Source organism: Eupeodes corollae, chromosome 2, assembly GCF_945859685.1.
Source record: "Eupeodes corollae chromosome 2, idEupCoro1.1, whole genome shotgun sequence".
NCBI classification, from domain to species: Eukaryota; Metazoa; Arthropoda; class Insecta; order Diptera; family Syrphidae; genus Eupeodes; species Eupeodes corollae.
This window is the reverse complement of record NC_079148.1, coordinates 125003122-125021230: the sequence shown is the minus strand read 5'-3', so window position 1 is coordinate 125021230 and position 18109 is coordinate 125003122. Positions and strand designations below refer to the sequence as shown.

The 18109-nt window shown below is 35.2% G+C and overlaps 2 protein-coding genes across 2 annotated transcripts; both read left to right on the top strand.

Moving 5' to 3' along the window:
* Window positions 1-8205: 8205 nt before the first annotated feature.
* On the top strand, window positions 8206-9725 carry LOC129947857 (glycine-rich protein). The gene is made up of 2 exons (XM_056058594.1): window positions 8206-8983; window positions 9076-9725. Exons 1-2 carry the CDS (start codon window positions 8972-8974, stop codon window positions 9493-9495), a joined length of 432 nt encoding a protein of 143 aa, XP_055914569.1. The 5' UTR covers window positions 8206-8971; the 3' UTR covers window positions 9496-9725.
* Window positions 9726-16229: 6504 nt separating this feature from the next.
* LOC129946525 (glycine-rich protein-like) lies at window positions 16230-16947 on the top strand. The gene is made up of 2 exons (XM_056056735.1): window positions 16230-16385; window positions 16476-16947. The coding sequence occupies exons 1-2, from the start codon at window positions 16374-16376 to the stop codon at window positions 16818-16820; spliced, it is 357 nt and encodes a 118-aa protein (XP_055912710.1). The 5' UTR covers window positions 16230-16373; the 3' UTR covers window positions 16821-16947.
* Window positions 16948-18109: the final 1162 nt, after the last annotated feature.

Sequence of the window (18109 nt, the reverse complement as noted above, 5' to 3'; positions counted from 1 at the left end):
ATTAAATTTTAAATGACCAATTCGTTTATATGTGGCTGTATCTCCTCAGTAACAACTTCGACAATTGAAAACATTGGGCATAAGTCTTATCTATCAAGTGGTTCCAAAAAAGTCTAAGGTGTTAAATCACAAGTCTTCGGTCACCATTTGAAATTAAGTCTTCGAAAAATAATAACATAGCTCCGTCTTGTTGAAACACCTTAATTGAACTCTCATAAAATGCCTTAAACAGACTAATACTTTGGGCTGATCGATGTGAACTGGGTGTGAACTCACACAAAACCAAATTAGTTTTGTTTTCGAGGAAATACAAAATTCCATTTGTTAACCTTCCCTATATTAAATGAATCCAAATACATTTTTCAGGCTAGGATAAGTACCTGTGTGTTATTTTAGACAAAATTCGAATGCACAAGAAAGAGTAATAAAAGCTACCTTACCTCTCTTTCTTGCAAAAAATCTATTGGCAATAAATAGACCCAGAACCACCCATTGGCAATACACATCTGTAATCAGATCGATTTTAATGTACGGTGTGGCAGCATAGTGGACTGCTTTAGAAAAATCTATTAACCGTGACAAAATAAATAAAGTCCAACGTTCTGCTTGTCTATGTAAAAGGGGATCGCTTCGCACGATCCCATCTGCGGCACTAGACACCCTATTCTGCCTTACATCTCTTGATATATTTAGTAAACAAATAGCTGCAAGTTCTGCATTTCGTCTCAAAGTTTCGTCACAGTGGATTAACAACAACATTGGCCACTTTGTAATTCTTAGGTATTTAGAATCATTACAAAGCACACAGACTAAACTATCCCCCAACTGCAATTCGACAGAAACTTCCAGATTTCTACGCTTTCCAGATCTTTCTCGGAAGATAGGGCATTCCTGGTAGACGACTGAGTCCACTTTTATACAGATGGATCAAAAACAAAGAAGGAGTTGGTGGAGGTGTGTGCTCTGAACGACTAAAATTAATTATCTCATTCCGCTTTCCCAATCATTGTAGCGTGTTCCAGGTGGAACTTTTGGCGATAGAAGAAGTCTTGTCCTGGCTTAAAGAAAACGTGAAATTAACATCTGATATTAGTATCTTCTTAGATAGTCAGGCGGCTATCAAATCCCTGGACTCTGTCTCTACAAACTCTATAACAGTCTGCAACTCGATCATCTCTAATGGAGATGGGAAAACAGTTTATTATTCACCTTTTGCTGTATGCCGGTCCATAGAGACATTCCAGGAAATTGTAAAGCAAATGAACTCGCGAAAAACGGTATACTACAAACCATTCTATTGCTAATGCAGGACGCTATGAAGATAGCAAACACCAGGTGTCAGGTCACAAAAAACATCTGGCCTGCACTAGATTTACAGCGATCAAGGTGATTGCTATCTCTAAGCAGATCGCTTATAAGCTCGATAATAGGTGTCATAACTGGGAACTGTCTAATAGGAAAGCACGCCACGTGGCTAAGCGTATTCTCAAATGACTTTTGCAGGAAGAGGAGGAAATAGTTCAAAAACGCAGGAATTACCTAGGAGCATTCTTCTGTAACGATCTAAACGATCTACATCATTTTAGAATCAGCCTCTGTGACTTTTCGTAAAGAGACTAAAACTGGTATCATTGAGTTTAGAAGAAAGGCTTAATATTCATGTTGTATTGCAATGGATCATTAAACTGGCCTAAGTTTGTCCTACTCCATCACGGACAACTACTCTAACCTAACCTAACCTCCGTCAAAGTGGTCCACATTAATATTTTAGAACTCCAGCTATAGAAAGTCATTAATAATTGCTCAGAAACACTTCCATTTTTGACCTCTACCAAATAGTGATAAGTTTAAATTGGAGAGATTTTTAAAAATCATTATTCGGTTCTCAAATATGAACATTTTACTGATTAAAAAATCTAATGGAATCCGCTTGTCAATGACCCAATCACCGAAGACTCGACTCAATGTTTTTGGTGATCGACTGATTTGAGTTAGGGTGGTATCCGAAATGCATTGTCTCAGTATCAAATCTCATTATTTTGAGCTTTTGCTAGCTTTCGAATGCAAAATTGTTTTGAGACAAATCTCACAAAAATGAGATCGATCTCATCTCAGCCAAAGCACATAAAATGTTGAGACTGGAAATTAGTTGTCTCAGGAATAACAATGGCTGAGTACATGAATATTTTTGCTCCTGTTGAGTCAACAGGAAAATATAAAATTCTTTATAGGTTTACCCAAACTCAAATTGAGGTCTTAACAGATTATTTTGTTCATAGTAGTGATACTTTTCGGGGTGGTTGTTTATCCAATAAAACCAGAATGATGGTTTTCCTACGATTCGTTGCTGATCCTCGTTTTCAAAGTGGAATTGCAGAAGATTTCGGAATCGACCAAAGTTCGGTATCCAGGATCATCATCGAAGTTGGTGAAAAAATTGTAAAATATTCATAATGAAAAATCAAACAATTATTATAAAAAACAATTGTATCTTACCTTCGAACCTATTTAGCACCGGATTCGGATTTTCAGACCCACTATTGAATAAATCAAATAAATCCTTTTACCATGACTTAAGTTTTATTTTTCTATTTCCCGTTTTATTGCGATCACATTTTTCTTTTATTCTTATTTTGATATTTGTAATTTTTTTGAAATTTGATTTATTTCAATATTTTTGCCAAATTTTTTTTCAAACTACGATTTGACTATTAAAGCATTTTTTTCTTTATTTTTAGGTCAGGAGTTTGACTTTTTGTCAAAAGAACTGTTTTTCTTTTAATAAAATTCACAAAAAAATATTTGTGTCATCGTTTTTTTTTTGAAGAGTTATCACAAACAACTTTCACTTGAAGAAGACATTTTGAGCTGAGATAGTGAGATGAGACAAAGCTTAACCAAATTGAGCTTTGTCTCATTGCAAATGCTCTATCTCACAATCTCGAGCTCATTCTTAGAGCTCAATCTCATGAGACTGAGACAAAGCATTACGCATACCACCCATTATATCACCTTATTGCTTGAGGTGACACAAAAGTGCTTTATTCTATTGCTAAAACCTTTCAGCATTCGTATAGAGAATAATAAAAATGTCCATTTTTGATAATGGCTTTTATTTTTCAATAGTGACAACTACCCAAAAAGTAGGCTATTCAAAATAAAACGCCTAATTGGAAAATTTATAACTAGCTCATTGACCTTGAAAAAAAATTAAAATTTACATTAAAATTTATAAACCAAAAAGCCAAGAATATAACATAAACTTAATCAAATTGAATTCCCTACCATGTGCGATATTTTCTAGTGTAGTTTTGGGGATTATGTAATCTTTAAAATCTTGAAATAATTTTAAACTTATTCATATTTTAACGGGCCATTTTCACATGAAACTTGTGCTATGCCACAAATATAGGAAATGTTTTTAAAAAATGTATATTATGTATCCAAATAAAAATGCGTATACGCCTAAGCCATACCGACGAAATATTTAAAATAATAACATTTTGTGGGTGGATATGACAACAACTTAGTCAGTAGTATATGAGCAATGTTTTCAAAAGAAAATTTTGATGATAGTATAGCAAACTTCTTAATTCGAAATCGTATTTTGTTGATTTTATATGAAATTCCCAAAATTTTCTTTTTTTAAACTCATTTATTTTAGAATTGAATATCTAGATTCAATAACCTACCCACAAAATCAAATCCTTTACGATTTGAGTATATAAAACATTCCATCTAAAATGCGTGACCAAATATCGCAGAGCACGCAATAAAGTCCATAAAATATAAGATTTTTTTCATGTCACGTGGTTAACAAGAAAGCCTATTAGCAACATTAACATTTTAGTATAGGTCGTCGTCATATTATTGTGTTTCATTGAGAAATGATTTTTGTCAAACGTGAACTACGTGCGTCATAGATCAATCGTCATTCGTACATCCATTTGATTATAATATATGTTATACCTAAAAAATGATTTCACATGCCCATTTTACTTTCAGTCTCATAATACCTTAATAGAATAAAAATATGGGACAGCTTCAAAATAAAAGAAAGAAAAAAAGGTGCAAGGACTCTTGATAAAAGGATGATGATTTTTGGAATACTTTAATATTTCTGTTTCTTGTTTTGATATGTCCCTGTTCAACGTGCATTCTAAGTTTATTTTTGAAAAAAAAGAACAATGTTTATAAAAAGTTATTTATTCTGGTAACATCCCATTCCATCTGTCAATTTGTCTTGCTTTAAAGTTTGTAGGTTTTCGAGTTTTGCTAAAAAAGTTGTCAGTTGAATTATTCTAAAAGATTTAAAAATTACCAGCAATATTTTGCATATATGTATAGTAAAATTGTTTAAATTCAAAATCTATTTTTACTCGAAAACTAATTTTTACCAATTTTAGTAGTATTTCTTAAAAGTTTTTATTTCTTATAATTAGTAATACAAAATGGACGAACGAAATTAATTTGAAGTCAATTCCTTCTAAAAATTGTATCGAATGTTGAAAACAATATTTTTTTGTAAATAAAATTAATTTGAAGCTAATATCTAAACTCATCAATAGAAATTTGCGTCGAAAATCAATTTTTACGAACTTCTACTAATTTTGTTTAGGTTTTTATTTTTTGTAAAGAACTGTTCGATTTTTCTCAAAAGATATTTGAGTCGAAATTAAATTTTTACCAACTTTTGGAAATGTTTTTTTTTGGTTTTTTATTTTTTATAAAAAAAAAACTGAACAAGATCACAAATATTTTTTTTAATTTTTTTTTTACCTGTACAAAAATCGTTGAATGTCTGTTTTTCCAAAAATATACAAGATTGGTATCACGGTTCAATATAAAATTAAAAATTTAATTCAAGTCTTTGGCGGGCGTTTTTGGTTCGTGAGATATTTGTTTGAAGTCGATATCTCTACTGGTTTTTGAGATATGGACGACTAAAAAAGTATCTCTCTATACATTTTGTTTAGCTTCTAGGGACCTTAAAACGTCGAAAAATTATCAACATTTTCGATTTGATAAATTAGACTGATTACAATATTTTCATATGGAAAGTTAAAAAAACAATTTGACAAGTAAATTTGCTTTCAAATAACCTATAACTTGGATTTACTATAAAAAGTTATGTTTTGACGTCACTATACTCTTTAATTTGCTCGGTGGTTTTTAAAAATTATTTGCAAATCAAAGACGTTGTCGTTATTCGTTATTCGTATGCCTTCAATTGCTGAGGAAATTGGACCTTATTACCAAATAAACTGAGAGCTTTATGCAGAATTATTCTTTTATATGTGAATACAATTTTGAGCTATTCATATCAATGGAAAATGTATGTTTCTGAATTGAGGTTCAACCAAGCACCGTTCTCTACACGCTTGCTGTCGGCATGCTGGGCGAAGTCCGGCAAGGCGCAAAACTCGAGGTCGGTGCAAAGGAAGATATGCCTTGCAGGCCGTGAGCTCACGCATGGATCCCGAAAGAACCCTCTTGTCCAGATGACATTAGTGAAATTATCAGGATCAGCAACCCGAACCTCCCTTGTCACGACGTGGCGGTTGCGAAACTGGAGGAGCCAAAGGGTCTTTATCGAAGTGCGATTATCGTAATCAATAAAGACTCTGTGGCATCTCTGGCGCGAGATTAGGGCATGATAAGATACGGTTTCTAGTCAGTCACGCTCCGCGTTTATAAAAAAGATGAGATAGACGCTTTATGCAAGCCTTCACAACCCCCTTCGACGGCTGTGTCGCAAGACGTAGGGGGTCCCAGTGCTGCTATCACCTTCCCATCCTTGGATGTGGATGAGAATGTGGCGGGCCCTCTTCTGTCGCAGCACAGTCTTCTTCTGAAAATGTCAAAAGTTTATCCCCAATGGAGACCGATGAGTCAAACGACAAAGCTTTTCCCAGTGAGGATGAAGATCAACTATTAGGTTCCTCTTTGTCTGATCTGGATGAGCTGGATTGAACAGTGGTGGAGGTTGATCTGCCTATTTGTAGCCAAAATGCTGCAAATACTACAGGTCAATCTCCAACACTCTGAAACGGTTTCGGCCTCCCTTCTTCTCCGCCTGACAAAAATTGGAGAATATGTCGTTCTCATCCAAGAGCCCTGGATTGTGAAATTACTGGTTCAAGGATTGAGAACTTCTGACTACTACGTGCTATATGTAACAGGAAAAGGTAACCCAAGGTGCTGCATACTAGTAAAACGTAATCTAAATGTATTTTTACTCCCTAATTTCAGTGATAAAGACGTCACAACAGTCAGTATTGTAATAGACAACCATACCTCAGGGTTGTATCAGCGTATTTGGGCCACAAACACCAGGGCCCACTGCCTGGTACCATTCTGGAGAAGACGGTCGCTGAATCAACAAGACAGAAAACAAACTTAATTATCGGTTGTGACGCCAATGCGCATCATACTACATGGAGGTGAGTCTCTTTTTTATTATATTCTAACAAGTAATCTGGTAGTAAGTAATGTAGGTAGTGAACCAACCAGTGAAGTTTTAGATTTGACTTTTGTCTCGTTAAATATCTCAAATAAAATATTGAATTGGAGAGTATCAAAGGAGAACTCGTTCTCCGATCCGGATCGTCAGGCTGCTATTAAATCTCTTGACGGTGTCTCAACAAAATCTCAAACTGACCTCGATTGTCGATCATCTCATATGGAGATGGCGCTGCAATTTAACATTCACCTATGTTGGGTGCCGGGCCACAGAGACATCACGGGTAATTGTAGAGCCGATGAACTCGCTAAAAATTGAACCGTCATGCCTATTTCACCTGAAAGGGAGAAGATAGATATACCAATAGCTGCATGCAAACTTATGCTAAAAGAAACAGCTTTTGCGATAGCAAATTATAGGTGGAACAATTTACCGAAATGCGCAGCCATAAAACTCATATTGCCTTCACTGGACCTAAAGCGCTCTAATGACTTGTTATCTCAAAGCAGAGTTTATATTAGCATATTAAAAGGTGTCCTTACGGGACACTGTCTTATAGGCAGACACGCAATATGTCTTGGTGTAGCCTCAAATTACTTTTGCAGGAGCTGTATGGACGAAGAAGAAGAGAAAACAATCTCTCACCTTCTCTGCACCTGCCCTGCTCTTTCACTAAGACGCAAACTTCATCTGGGAGACTACACTTTTGATAATCCCAGTAAACTAACTAAAAAGCATATAAAATATCTTCTTCGCTTTATAAAAAGCTCAAAATGGTTTGACTAGTAAGAAGTAATTCTCTAGATTTATGTGGTATCACAATGGGCCTTTTCTTTGGCCTAAATGTGTGGATTCTAAATCCGCAGACACGTTAACCTAACCTTAACCTAACCTAAACACCGTTCAAAAAGTGACTACAGGAACAATGAGTAGGTACAGTTCACAAAATACATGCAGCAACAATTTGAAAGAAGTTTTAAAAATTTCCCAGCGTTGTTCAAGAGTCAATTGGCTCATTTCTAAATATTGGTAAAAATTTTGCTGGCTTAACAGCTAGATCCTTTTTGATGATTTTAAACACATTTAAGCAATTCGCTCTCATCTCTGTCAATTGTTTACTAATTGGTATTTTTTCGGGATTTACTGACCTAGAAACAGCTTTTTCTGCATGAATTTCTCTTATATGCTATGTGGTAATAATTTAAAACTTGAAAATCCAAAACATTTGTTTAAAAAGTCCAGTGCTCATTTATTACAGCAACTAGTTGAGAAAAAGTTAATTATATATGAACTTTTCTTATAAATTTATTTGGACTTAACTTCCAATTAAAAAAATATAATATAATTTCACTTATTGATTATTTACCTATTGTATTTCTATAATCTTTTTAGATATTCTTCATCATTAATTGTTTAAGCTTTGACTATCAAAATTGAACATAAGGCCCTTGGAAAACCGTAATGATGACGAGACGAGCAACGAAAACATATGATTACGTCTTCTATGCCTTTTACAACTTTCTTAGGAATTTAATTAATTCACAGGCAACTAAAAGGTTGCAAAAGATAAAAGATAATTCTCCCCAAATGCACTCAGTTGACAAAGATTATCAACAAAAACAAACTGTTGAACGTCCATAAGCATCCACCACAACCACTACCACCTCCTCCTCCACCATCTCGACACTCGACAGTGCTGTAGCCTACCTCCGATCGGAGACCATATAATATTATCTAATTTTCCTGATGCTGTAACAAATCAAACACGAAAAGCCTATATAATTCTTCGTCTCCCACCCAGCATCCCTCTACCGCACCCAACTTCAAGCTTTAACTAGACATATTACGTCTGCTATGCAAGTATGAAATGAAATGAAGCCAAACTTATATTTGAAAAACACCAAAATGCCCACAAATTTACCACTAAGCGGTCCCAGACATAAATCAAGGAGCAAGAAATCGGGTGCACACCTCAAAATGGGAACGCGTGGAAAACTGCATTTGTCAGTGCTATGGCTTCGACTGTCGCTGTGGATGTGGCTATGTCTGTGGCTGTAGCTTTAGCTGGACAGGTGGCATTCGGTTAAGTAATTGGATTAATGTGGCAGTAGCAAGTTGGTAGGCATCAGTTATATAGAAAAAAAGTGCTCCAAATGCGAAGGAAGAAAAAAACTTACATCTCTACTGATTAGCCAGACCAATCTGGTTGCGTTGTTTTGTCGTCGTGCAACCAACGTGTTTTTTGGTCATCTCTCTTGTATAGGACAAGATGGGATATTTGAAACGGTCTGATCGGTCGATCCGTCGGTGCAGTGATTTACGCAGCAAATAAGCGCACGCAGTTTTTGGAAATCAAAAGCGATTCCTAGTTCACGCGCTCCTTATTATGAAAGGCGGTATGATTTAGTTTTTAGTATAAAATGCCTGAGGTGTTCCTTCAACGATATCATTCAACCAACAGTTGTCTATCATTCGACAAGCTCCATCAACCACATTAAATCTAGCAAGATGTTCAGATATGTAAGTATCAAAATTTTGAACTTTGACTACTGTTTTCGAAGGTACTTAGAGTATAGAACATCATTCATATTTATTTCTGTTCTTTTGTATAGGTTGCCGTTGCCTTCACTTTGCTGGTCTGCGTGCAGTCCAGTCTGGGAGGATTCTTGGGTGGTTATGGAGGATATGGGGGATATGGTGGATACGGAGGTCACGGATACGGTGGATATGGCTTGGGTCATGGATATGGCATTGCAGCTAGCTATGTTGCACCATCTGTCACGAAAATTGTGGCTCCTATCAGCCATGGATACGGATATGGCGGCTACGGAGGATACGGCTATGGCCATGGCTATGGCGGACACGGCTATGGTGGACACGGCATTGGATATGCTGTTGCAGCACCAGTTGCAGTTGCTGCACCTGTAATTAAGGTAGCAGCTAGCTACGGCCATGGCTATGGAGGATACGGCCATGGTTATGGATACGGTGGTGGCTACGGACATGGCTACGGTTATGGTCATGGTTGGTAAGAAGTTTCTCTAAATTCTTATGAAGAAATATTTTAGTAGATAGTTCGAGGAGCGCCATCAGTTAGAAAGAATGTATCCAAATATATAAATATACATATGTAAATTCTTTCATTATATTTTTTTTTCTCTCTCTTAGACTTGATAATTATATAGTCAACATAATATAATTTTATGTGCATTTATTTTTATAGTCTTAAGTTTTTAAATGTTTTTTTTTATACCAAAAAATATACAAAATACATTATGTGTTAAACAAAAAATTATGTTTTTCTTTATGAAGACGTTGGAGTGCTTTAAAATGCCTTTTTACTCTTTCAACAAATACAAATTTTCCTCTAACGACATTTTCCTTTTTTACCCTTTTGCAAATCTTTTTTTATCATTATTTTATCTTACAAAAATGTATCCAATTTGAATCATTGGATATTTTTTATTAATATTCTGATTTTTGCACATCTCATTTAAATTTAACCAATCTTGTCAAGATATTTGGAATATAATTCTGCTTAAATAGTGTTCAAATATTTATATTTCCAAAGTATAGAATCAAAAACAATCGCTCCCTTAATCGAACTGTAAAAAACATGAAAAATGTCTCTAGAATTTCTTCATGAATTTTTATCAGAATTGTATAAAGGTGTTCTCTCATCTCTTATCTCTGCTCTTAAGAAAATTAGCAGTAGTTATTTTACCTTCATTAAAACAATATGTCATTAGAAAAAGACTAGAAGAAAAACCTGAACCCTGTGGTAACCCATCAACGTTTATTTAATACATTTAATGTTATCAAATTGATAGTAAATTTTGAATTGATAAGCCTCACTTCTACAGAATAAGATATTAAATGGCTCCAATGGCCCATTATGATATCAATCTTTATCACATTACGTTAACTCTCAAAATCATTTCAATCTCTTAATTATTTTATGATCGTTTTTTCTTTATTTCGATTGATCAGATGCTAAATATATCGCTTACCTATATTGTAATCTATCTACTTTGGAATTCTTATTTACATAATGCAACCATTAGTATTCTTTGAGTTTCTATCATCATTTAAAGAAGAAGCTATTCTGTATACATTGTTGATGCCATATGACGCTATGCAATTGAGTAGATGTGATGATGATGCTCACGTTAAGCAAAGCCACCACTTTTATTCTACTAAATAAAGCCTGAGGGGAGCTTTGTTCGCGTCTTCACGATGTTTATCTCTTTTAAATGATCGTGTGGAATTTTCATTTCGGATCTAACAAACGCTAGTGCTAGTGTGCCTGCAGGCCGCCACCATACACAGTTTAAGTGTTGGGTTGGTTTAAATTATGTTTCGATTTGTTCTTTTTCTTTGTATAAAATTAATTTAAATTTATGGGAAAATCTATTGAGAGCAACATTGTGATCAACGACGACGACAGTGAGTCTAGCACTCTTGACGCAAAAGTATAATTTATTTAAATTTTATTCTATGAGAATAGTGAATTGATTAAGAGTCTTGAACAAGTTGCTTTTTATATAGAAAGGTACATGTAAATGAAAAACATAAGGCAAGCATTATACAGTGGGCAAACAAAGTTTTTTTAAAACAAAAAGTAGGAGAAAAGAAACTAGCCACATATAAAAACGAAAATAGGTTATAAGTTACCATTAAAATGAATCCGAGGTAAAGTTTAAAAATTATTTTGTTTTGCATATTTCAAAAGGAAGTCAGTTTTCGACAATGGATCAATGATTACTTATTTTTTGAATATTGTTTAGAATTACAAAATACTCCTTTATGTGTCTGTTTTTTGAATAGTTTTCCAACTACATCTTAGTTTTATAACGCCCCTGACGTAAGAATTCATTCATTGCAAAAAAGATGTAGAACTTTGAAGTATTGAACATTAAATTAAATAACGTCCAGAGAATTGATTTTTGTGATAAAATTCATAGTTTTCAATTATACCTATAAAGTGATACACTCAATTTCAATAACATTGCTATTTTCTTTATTTGAGTGCTCACTATTTTTAATTTTCCTATATTTATAACCTAATAGAAATAATTATGCAGCTTATTCATTTAAATGCTTCCATTTCTTATACTGCTTTTTTGTAAATACTTTCGAAATAATTTTGAAATGCTTTCGTTCCGTTTTCCAAATATTGTCAGGCCCACTGTTTCCAATCGACATCACATTGCGCTTTTGATTAAATACTTTGACATGCTACAGAGTAAAGTTTACGAGTATTATGAAAACCTGATTTTGACGTGAAGTCAGACTGAATTATTAAATTTGCATCATTTTCAAAAATGGTAAGTATCTTTTGCATCTAATTGCAGCTTGAAAGCGATCACATGAAATTTTCAATTCAAACGCGTTTTGATTGTTTCGATGAAAAAGTAATGATGACCTTGTTCGAATTTAAGATCATTGAATTCACCGCCTTGTTGTGCGGTTAGAACCGGACCTTCTGTAGGCAATACAGTTTTTGTTTCTTGGAAATTAAGAAGATACGTTTTTTTTAGGCAAGGTTTAATTTCGACTTTTTATTAAGGATTCATATGACTACATACTCGTAAACTGTATCAATTATAAAATACTTAGGAAGATACACTTTTCATTAAATTCTAATATCTTATTTTTGTTGTTTTTTAGAATGTTTTATACTTATCACAAAGATAAAGGTGTTACTTAATATTGCTTGTTTTCTAGAGTTAAAGTTTTTAAATTTGAGTTCTATGTTAAATAAATAAATTACGTAGAGAACTAGGGCCTAGTGACTGACAACTCTCAACCAGTCCTGTGCCATTACAGGTATGAAGGGGACCTATGCCGAATTCGAACGGAACATTTTAGAAAGCACTTTTTATGATAAGAACTAATCTTGAAGAATTTGTCAATTCCTCGCAATATACTGTTACTGTGAACAAAAAACCTCTAGCATGACAATTTGATGTTGGTAATCCTGAAATTAAGAAATTTAACAGTTGTCAGCATTAAAAATGATGGCCACAGTTAAAAAAATACGATATTCTTGCTTTTGTCGCCACTAGTAAGTACTGCTTCAATACTATATTGACTTTTAATGCCATTTTTGAGAAGGCAAAAATGGAAAAACGAAGCGACTTATTTTGGCGTATTATTGATTGTATTTTTTTATTTATCCAACGAGATCCCTTCAAAGACCATGTTTAGCCGAAGAATTAGCGGAGGTCCTAGACTGCTATAAGGCAGACATCACCGGCATCCATCAAATACGATGGGATGGATCGGGCAAAAAGAGGATGAAGCTGTGATATTTACAATGGTGACTGCTACCGAGGAAAGCAATAACGCTTATTTGGATGCGGCCTTGTCATTGGAGCCAGACTTAGGCAACAAGTCTTGATATATAAGCGCATCAAAGAGCATTAAGGCTAAATTTTGCAACATCAGCCTAATATGAGCGCACTCCCTCTCAAAAGAGAAGGATGACAACACAAAGGATATGTTCTTCAAGCTCTTAGACAAAAGATATGAGCAGTGTCCTAGCTACGATATAAAAACTTTCCTGGGCGATTTTAATGCCGTGCTTGGAAGGGAAGACACCTTTGGTGAAATATTCATTAAAAACAGCCTGAAAAACAACGCTTCCGACAACGGAATCAGGCTCATCGATTTTACTGCGGGGCGAAACGTCAATCTTAAGATCAATCAGCCGTTTGATAATATTACAATAGACACACTAAAAACGCTTCCAGCATCATGGATGTACGGACTTCCCGAAGAGCTAACATCAACTCGGGCCACTACCTTCTTGTAGCCAAGGTAGCACTTTGGGTTTCGAGACCCAACGCAAAACAGGGAAATGCTGGCAGAAGAAACAACGTCGAAAGGCTACAATCATAAGAGCTCACCAAATCCTTCTCCGACCAAGTCACATAAGTAAAAGAAATCTCTGCCACCAAAACAATGCATCGAGAACCAGTGGCAACATTGCCAAGATGCAATCAGAGAAGCCGCATCTAACGTGCTGGGTTTCAAGCAGCCACCAATAAGGAACCCCTGATTTGATGAGGGATGAGGTCTTAGAAAGCAGCTGGAGGTAATGTGGGTAGGAGTATGCACCAACTTATCAGTAAGATATGGTCAGAAGAAAGCATGCCCGATGAATGAAATCTCAGCATTGTTTGCCCGATTCTGAAAACAGGAGACCCTCTAAACTACACCAACTATAGAGGCATCAGGCTACTTCACATCACTTACAAAATCTTCTCTGACGTAATATCTTAACGTGTAAAGCCCATCATCGACAACCTGATAGGTCCTTACCAGTGAGGTTTCAGACCACGAAAGTCTACAGTGGATCAAATATTCTCCTAACCGCAGATCCTGGAAAAAACTCAACGGCATCAAATCGCAACCCACCATCTTTTCATCGATTTCAGGATTTCGTCCGTTTGTGCAGGATGACCATTGATAATTCGCGCACCTCTATAAAGGTTGGAAACAGCTTATCAGAACCTTTCTATGTCAAAAAAGGCTTTAGACAAGGATATGCGCTGGAATACAATTTTTTAACATCGTACTTAACAAAATTGTGCAGAGCTTCCATGTCAACAATAGAGGCACTCTTTTTCAAAAGCCTTTCCAGGTACTAGTATACGCTGATGACATTGACATAATCGGAGGAAATCAGCGTGACGTCAATGAGGCCTTTCTCGAGAGACCAAATTGTCGCTATTTAAGACCCTCATCATACCCGTCCTGCATCATACCCGTCAGAAGCATGGACTATGACAAAGCGGATGAAGTCACCTTGAGTTCGGTCTCGTATGCATAGAAGGGGAGTGGAGGAGAAGATGGAACGACGAGTTGTACGGGCTGTACAGATGGCTGGCTCACGTAGAGCGCATGGGAACCAATGCTCCGTCCCGGAAAGTCAGGTGGCACGTGAATTTGAAAGTTACCTCACCCAACTTGGAGCTCGAAATTGAAGACATATACATACCTAGGGACCGAGCTAGATCGAGAAGTTTTGTTGGGTGAGGCCCTAGTTAACAAAGGACTGTAGCGCCACCTTAAGTAAATAAGTGAGTAACGAGTTAAGGGTAACCAATATTTTATCTAGAAAAGAGAAAGAACTTTGAATCCATCCCTGCAATTACTCGCACACAGGAATGGTTGAGAGTTGTAAGTCTCTAAGCCCTGGTTCTCTACGGACTATTGCGCCACCTAATTTATTTTAAAACAACTGAATTCTGGATTCTTATAAATAATTAACTGTGTTTTTTGAATACTTGCATAAAATTGGACGGACTTTCCTAAACTTAGTGCCTCAAATGTTGTAGGCAATATTTCATAAAGGCAAAAGTATTCTTTGGTAAAATGTTAAGGTCTTGTTTTTTGCATTTGTAACTATTTTAATGTTCTAACACAAATTTGTAAACAATAAATTAAGCTTTAAAACTATGAGTCATTCATCTCCATTACAAATTCTCATTAAAACTAGGTTTTTAATAGCTACAGTTTTTAGAACCGAAAATTTTGACATTTTTCAAAGTCCTTATAAAAAAATTATTTTGTTTGCGTTACTTTAGGACATTTTTTTTAGTAAACTTTATCTCAAGAACAATTAGTGACATTAGTTAAATTAATTAATAATTTAAATATCTCGTCAGAAAATAGTTTTAAATTTAATTATTTATGGCATGAAAGTTTGAAGCCCCTTTTTTTAATCCAAAATAAACCCATTAGTGTTTTAAAGAATCTTATCCTTGTTTTGAATAAATCAAAATAAGTAGAATATAATTGCACAAAACACCAAGTAATTTGTTTTATTAAGTGTAACATTTTATGCAAACTTCAATAACTTACTTAAAATAGTCAATTTGTTAAACTAAATAATTAAAGCAAGGCACATTCTCTTATCACTTTGATCTTAATTGTTTCGTTTAATTAACAAAAAACTACGACAAAAAAGAACTTACCATTAATCATTTCCGTTTAACCCATAATTAAAGGCCATCAGAATCAGTGCCGCGTCGAGCCGCCACCGATTAACAACTACTCCGAATGCACACACATGATAATTGCCCAGCGACAATTATTCTGCACGCATGTGCAACTGTTCAACTTTATCTCTGCCTATATCTAGGCAAGCCACCCAAATTCACAGCGCACCATCATTGGCCTCTTATGCATGCATATAGCTTATGCTTGTAAATCCAGCTTACCAAGATCACAAAAATGCCCAATATAATAATTATTATTATCTAATAATTATATGCATCTGTTTATAGGTAAGTCACATGCAAAAGTGTTGTTCGATGTTGATCAGAAACTACGGCAAGTTTGACCGCAGCGCCGCCGCCACCGCCGCCATCAGCTAACACCACCAGGACCGACCAATTGTTGCAACAGCCGTCAGGCTTAATTTATTCCTTTGCCAATGGCATCATTACAGGTAAGGTATAATAATATGCGATCCCAACATATTACAAGCCTGTGACCATATGCTGGCCTGGTCTCTTGAGATACACTCCACCCCAACAGTCAACAGCCCTAGGAACAACTTCAATTGCAGAGGTAACTCGAAGGTTCCATATACCTATCTATGGTACAAAGGCTGAGGTGCGGTTAGGTTAAATGCTCTCTTAGACTTATAGTTAGAGACATTAGACCCCTGTGCTATCTGTATCTTGCCCCACAACACATTAGACTAGTATGTTGTTGTTTTTGTTGGAATAATAAATGTAACTCCGTGCAACAAAAAAGTAAAAGTCACCCAAATCGATTTTCATATAAAAGCATTTGCCTCCGAATCTGGTATCATACTCCGGTTAGGACAGTTCTCCAGTGATCAACAGCACTTGCATCCAGTTCTCCAGTTTAATTCACAATTTTTAATATCAATATGTTGAAATTCGTAAGTACAACAACATATAGCGGACTTTTGGTTACAAAAACCTGAAAACTTAATGTCTTTTGGATTTTCATTCATAAATCTTTTCGACAGATCACAATTGCCGTTGTCGCTTTGATTGCCTGTGCTGCAGCTGCACCAGGACTTGCATCTTTGGGACATGGACCCATTTTGGGAGGATATGGTTCACCCTATGGCTCACCATATGGCCTTTCGGCGCCAGCTATTTCCTATGCTTCTCCAATTGCCAAAATTGCTGCACCCATCTCGTATGCTCCTGCCATCACTAAGATCGCTGCACCATCTTATGCACCATTGGGATTGGGTCTGGGACATGGAGGACTTATCGGTGCTCCATTGGGATTGAGTGCTCATGGCTTGGGATTGAGTGCTCACGGTTTGGGATTGGGTTTGGGTGGGCATGGCCCAATCTGGTAGACGAACCAATTTAATGTATTCGCATAAATGTATATGCGAGTATTTATGATTTTGTGTTGTTTGCCGTGAAGTGTTTGTGTCTGAATTGGATATTAAAAAAGATACCGCTTGATTTTGAACAGAAAAATCCTTTTTTGTTTATTTTTGTAAATTGAATTAATTTATTATACTTTTTCATTCAAAAAGTATTTTAAGTGACTTTTTTGGAGACAGACAAAAAAAAAGATTAAAAGATTATTTTTCTCTAAATATGGCACGAGTATTGGGAACGTGGTAAATGATGACAGTTCAGAGAAACAGGATTTATTTGCGCTGCTAAGGGACAAACGATTCTATAAATATGTAAATTGTGTTATATAACGCAGCTCGTGGAGAGGCAAATAATGACTTACGAGAAGAACTAAGAATAACTATTGAGATTGTATTGAATTTTATGGCTATAAAGGGGTACTACAAATAGGTGTATAAAAATGAATGAAACATTGTGTGGCTATTTTCTAGCACTTTACAACGTCCTCTACATAAAAGAATTATAAAATCAATTGATTTCAAGATTCATCCACTAACGCAAAACATTGATTAAAGCTGAGGTCTAAAATTTATAATATTTAGACTTTCATTGACCGATTTTCAACTGACTATTATTATATAAGGGTTTTACAAAAAGGTATTACATTTTAAATAGCCATTGCCGAATGGACAATTGTCACCGTCAAACTATCATCTTTTGACATTTGACAAGTAAAACCTATGCCAATTTTGTTTTTTTAATTAGTTTACTCGGAAAATGGTAAAAAAATTTCTGCTACAGTTCACAACATTAAATCAATTTTAAGTCGTTAAGAACCAATGTCGAAGTTGGTAAACAAGTCTGATCTGTTGAAAAAAATAAAGTTCAGGACTAGACCGCATACACTTTCTCATATATTAACAGAATCCGTATGCATAAATAAATAAATTAGGTGGAGCAACAGTCCGTGGAGAACTAGGGCCGAGTGAATAACTGTTATTTTTATATCAAAATTACCCCACAATACCCTATTTTATTTATTGCCATCTATGTATCAAATATGTATGTAAAACTTACAGTCAGTATTACCAACTTATACCAACTTATGTATTATACCAAATGTAAATACCTATATCTATTATAATGAATACTTAACCTTACTTGTAATAAAGAAGTCTGTGAAGATTAACCAACGTGTTTTTTCATTAGGTTATGGGCCCAGACCCAATTTCTTTTTGATTAAATAAAATAATTAAAGTTGAGTTTCACAAGAATGGCT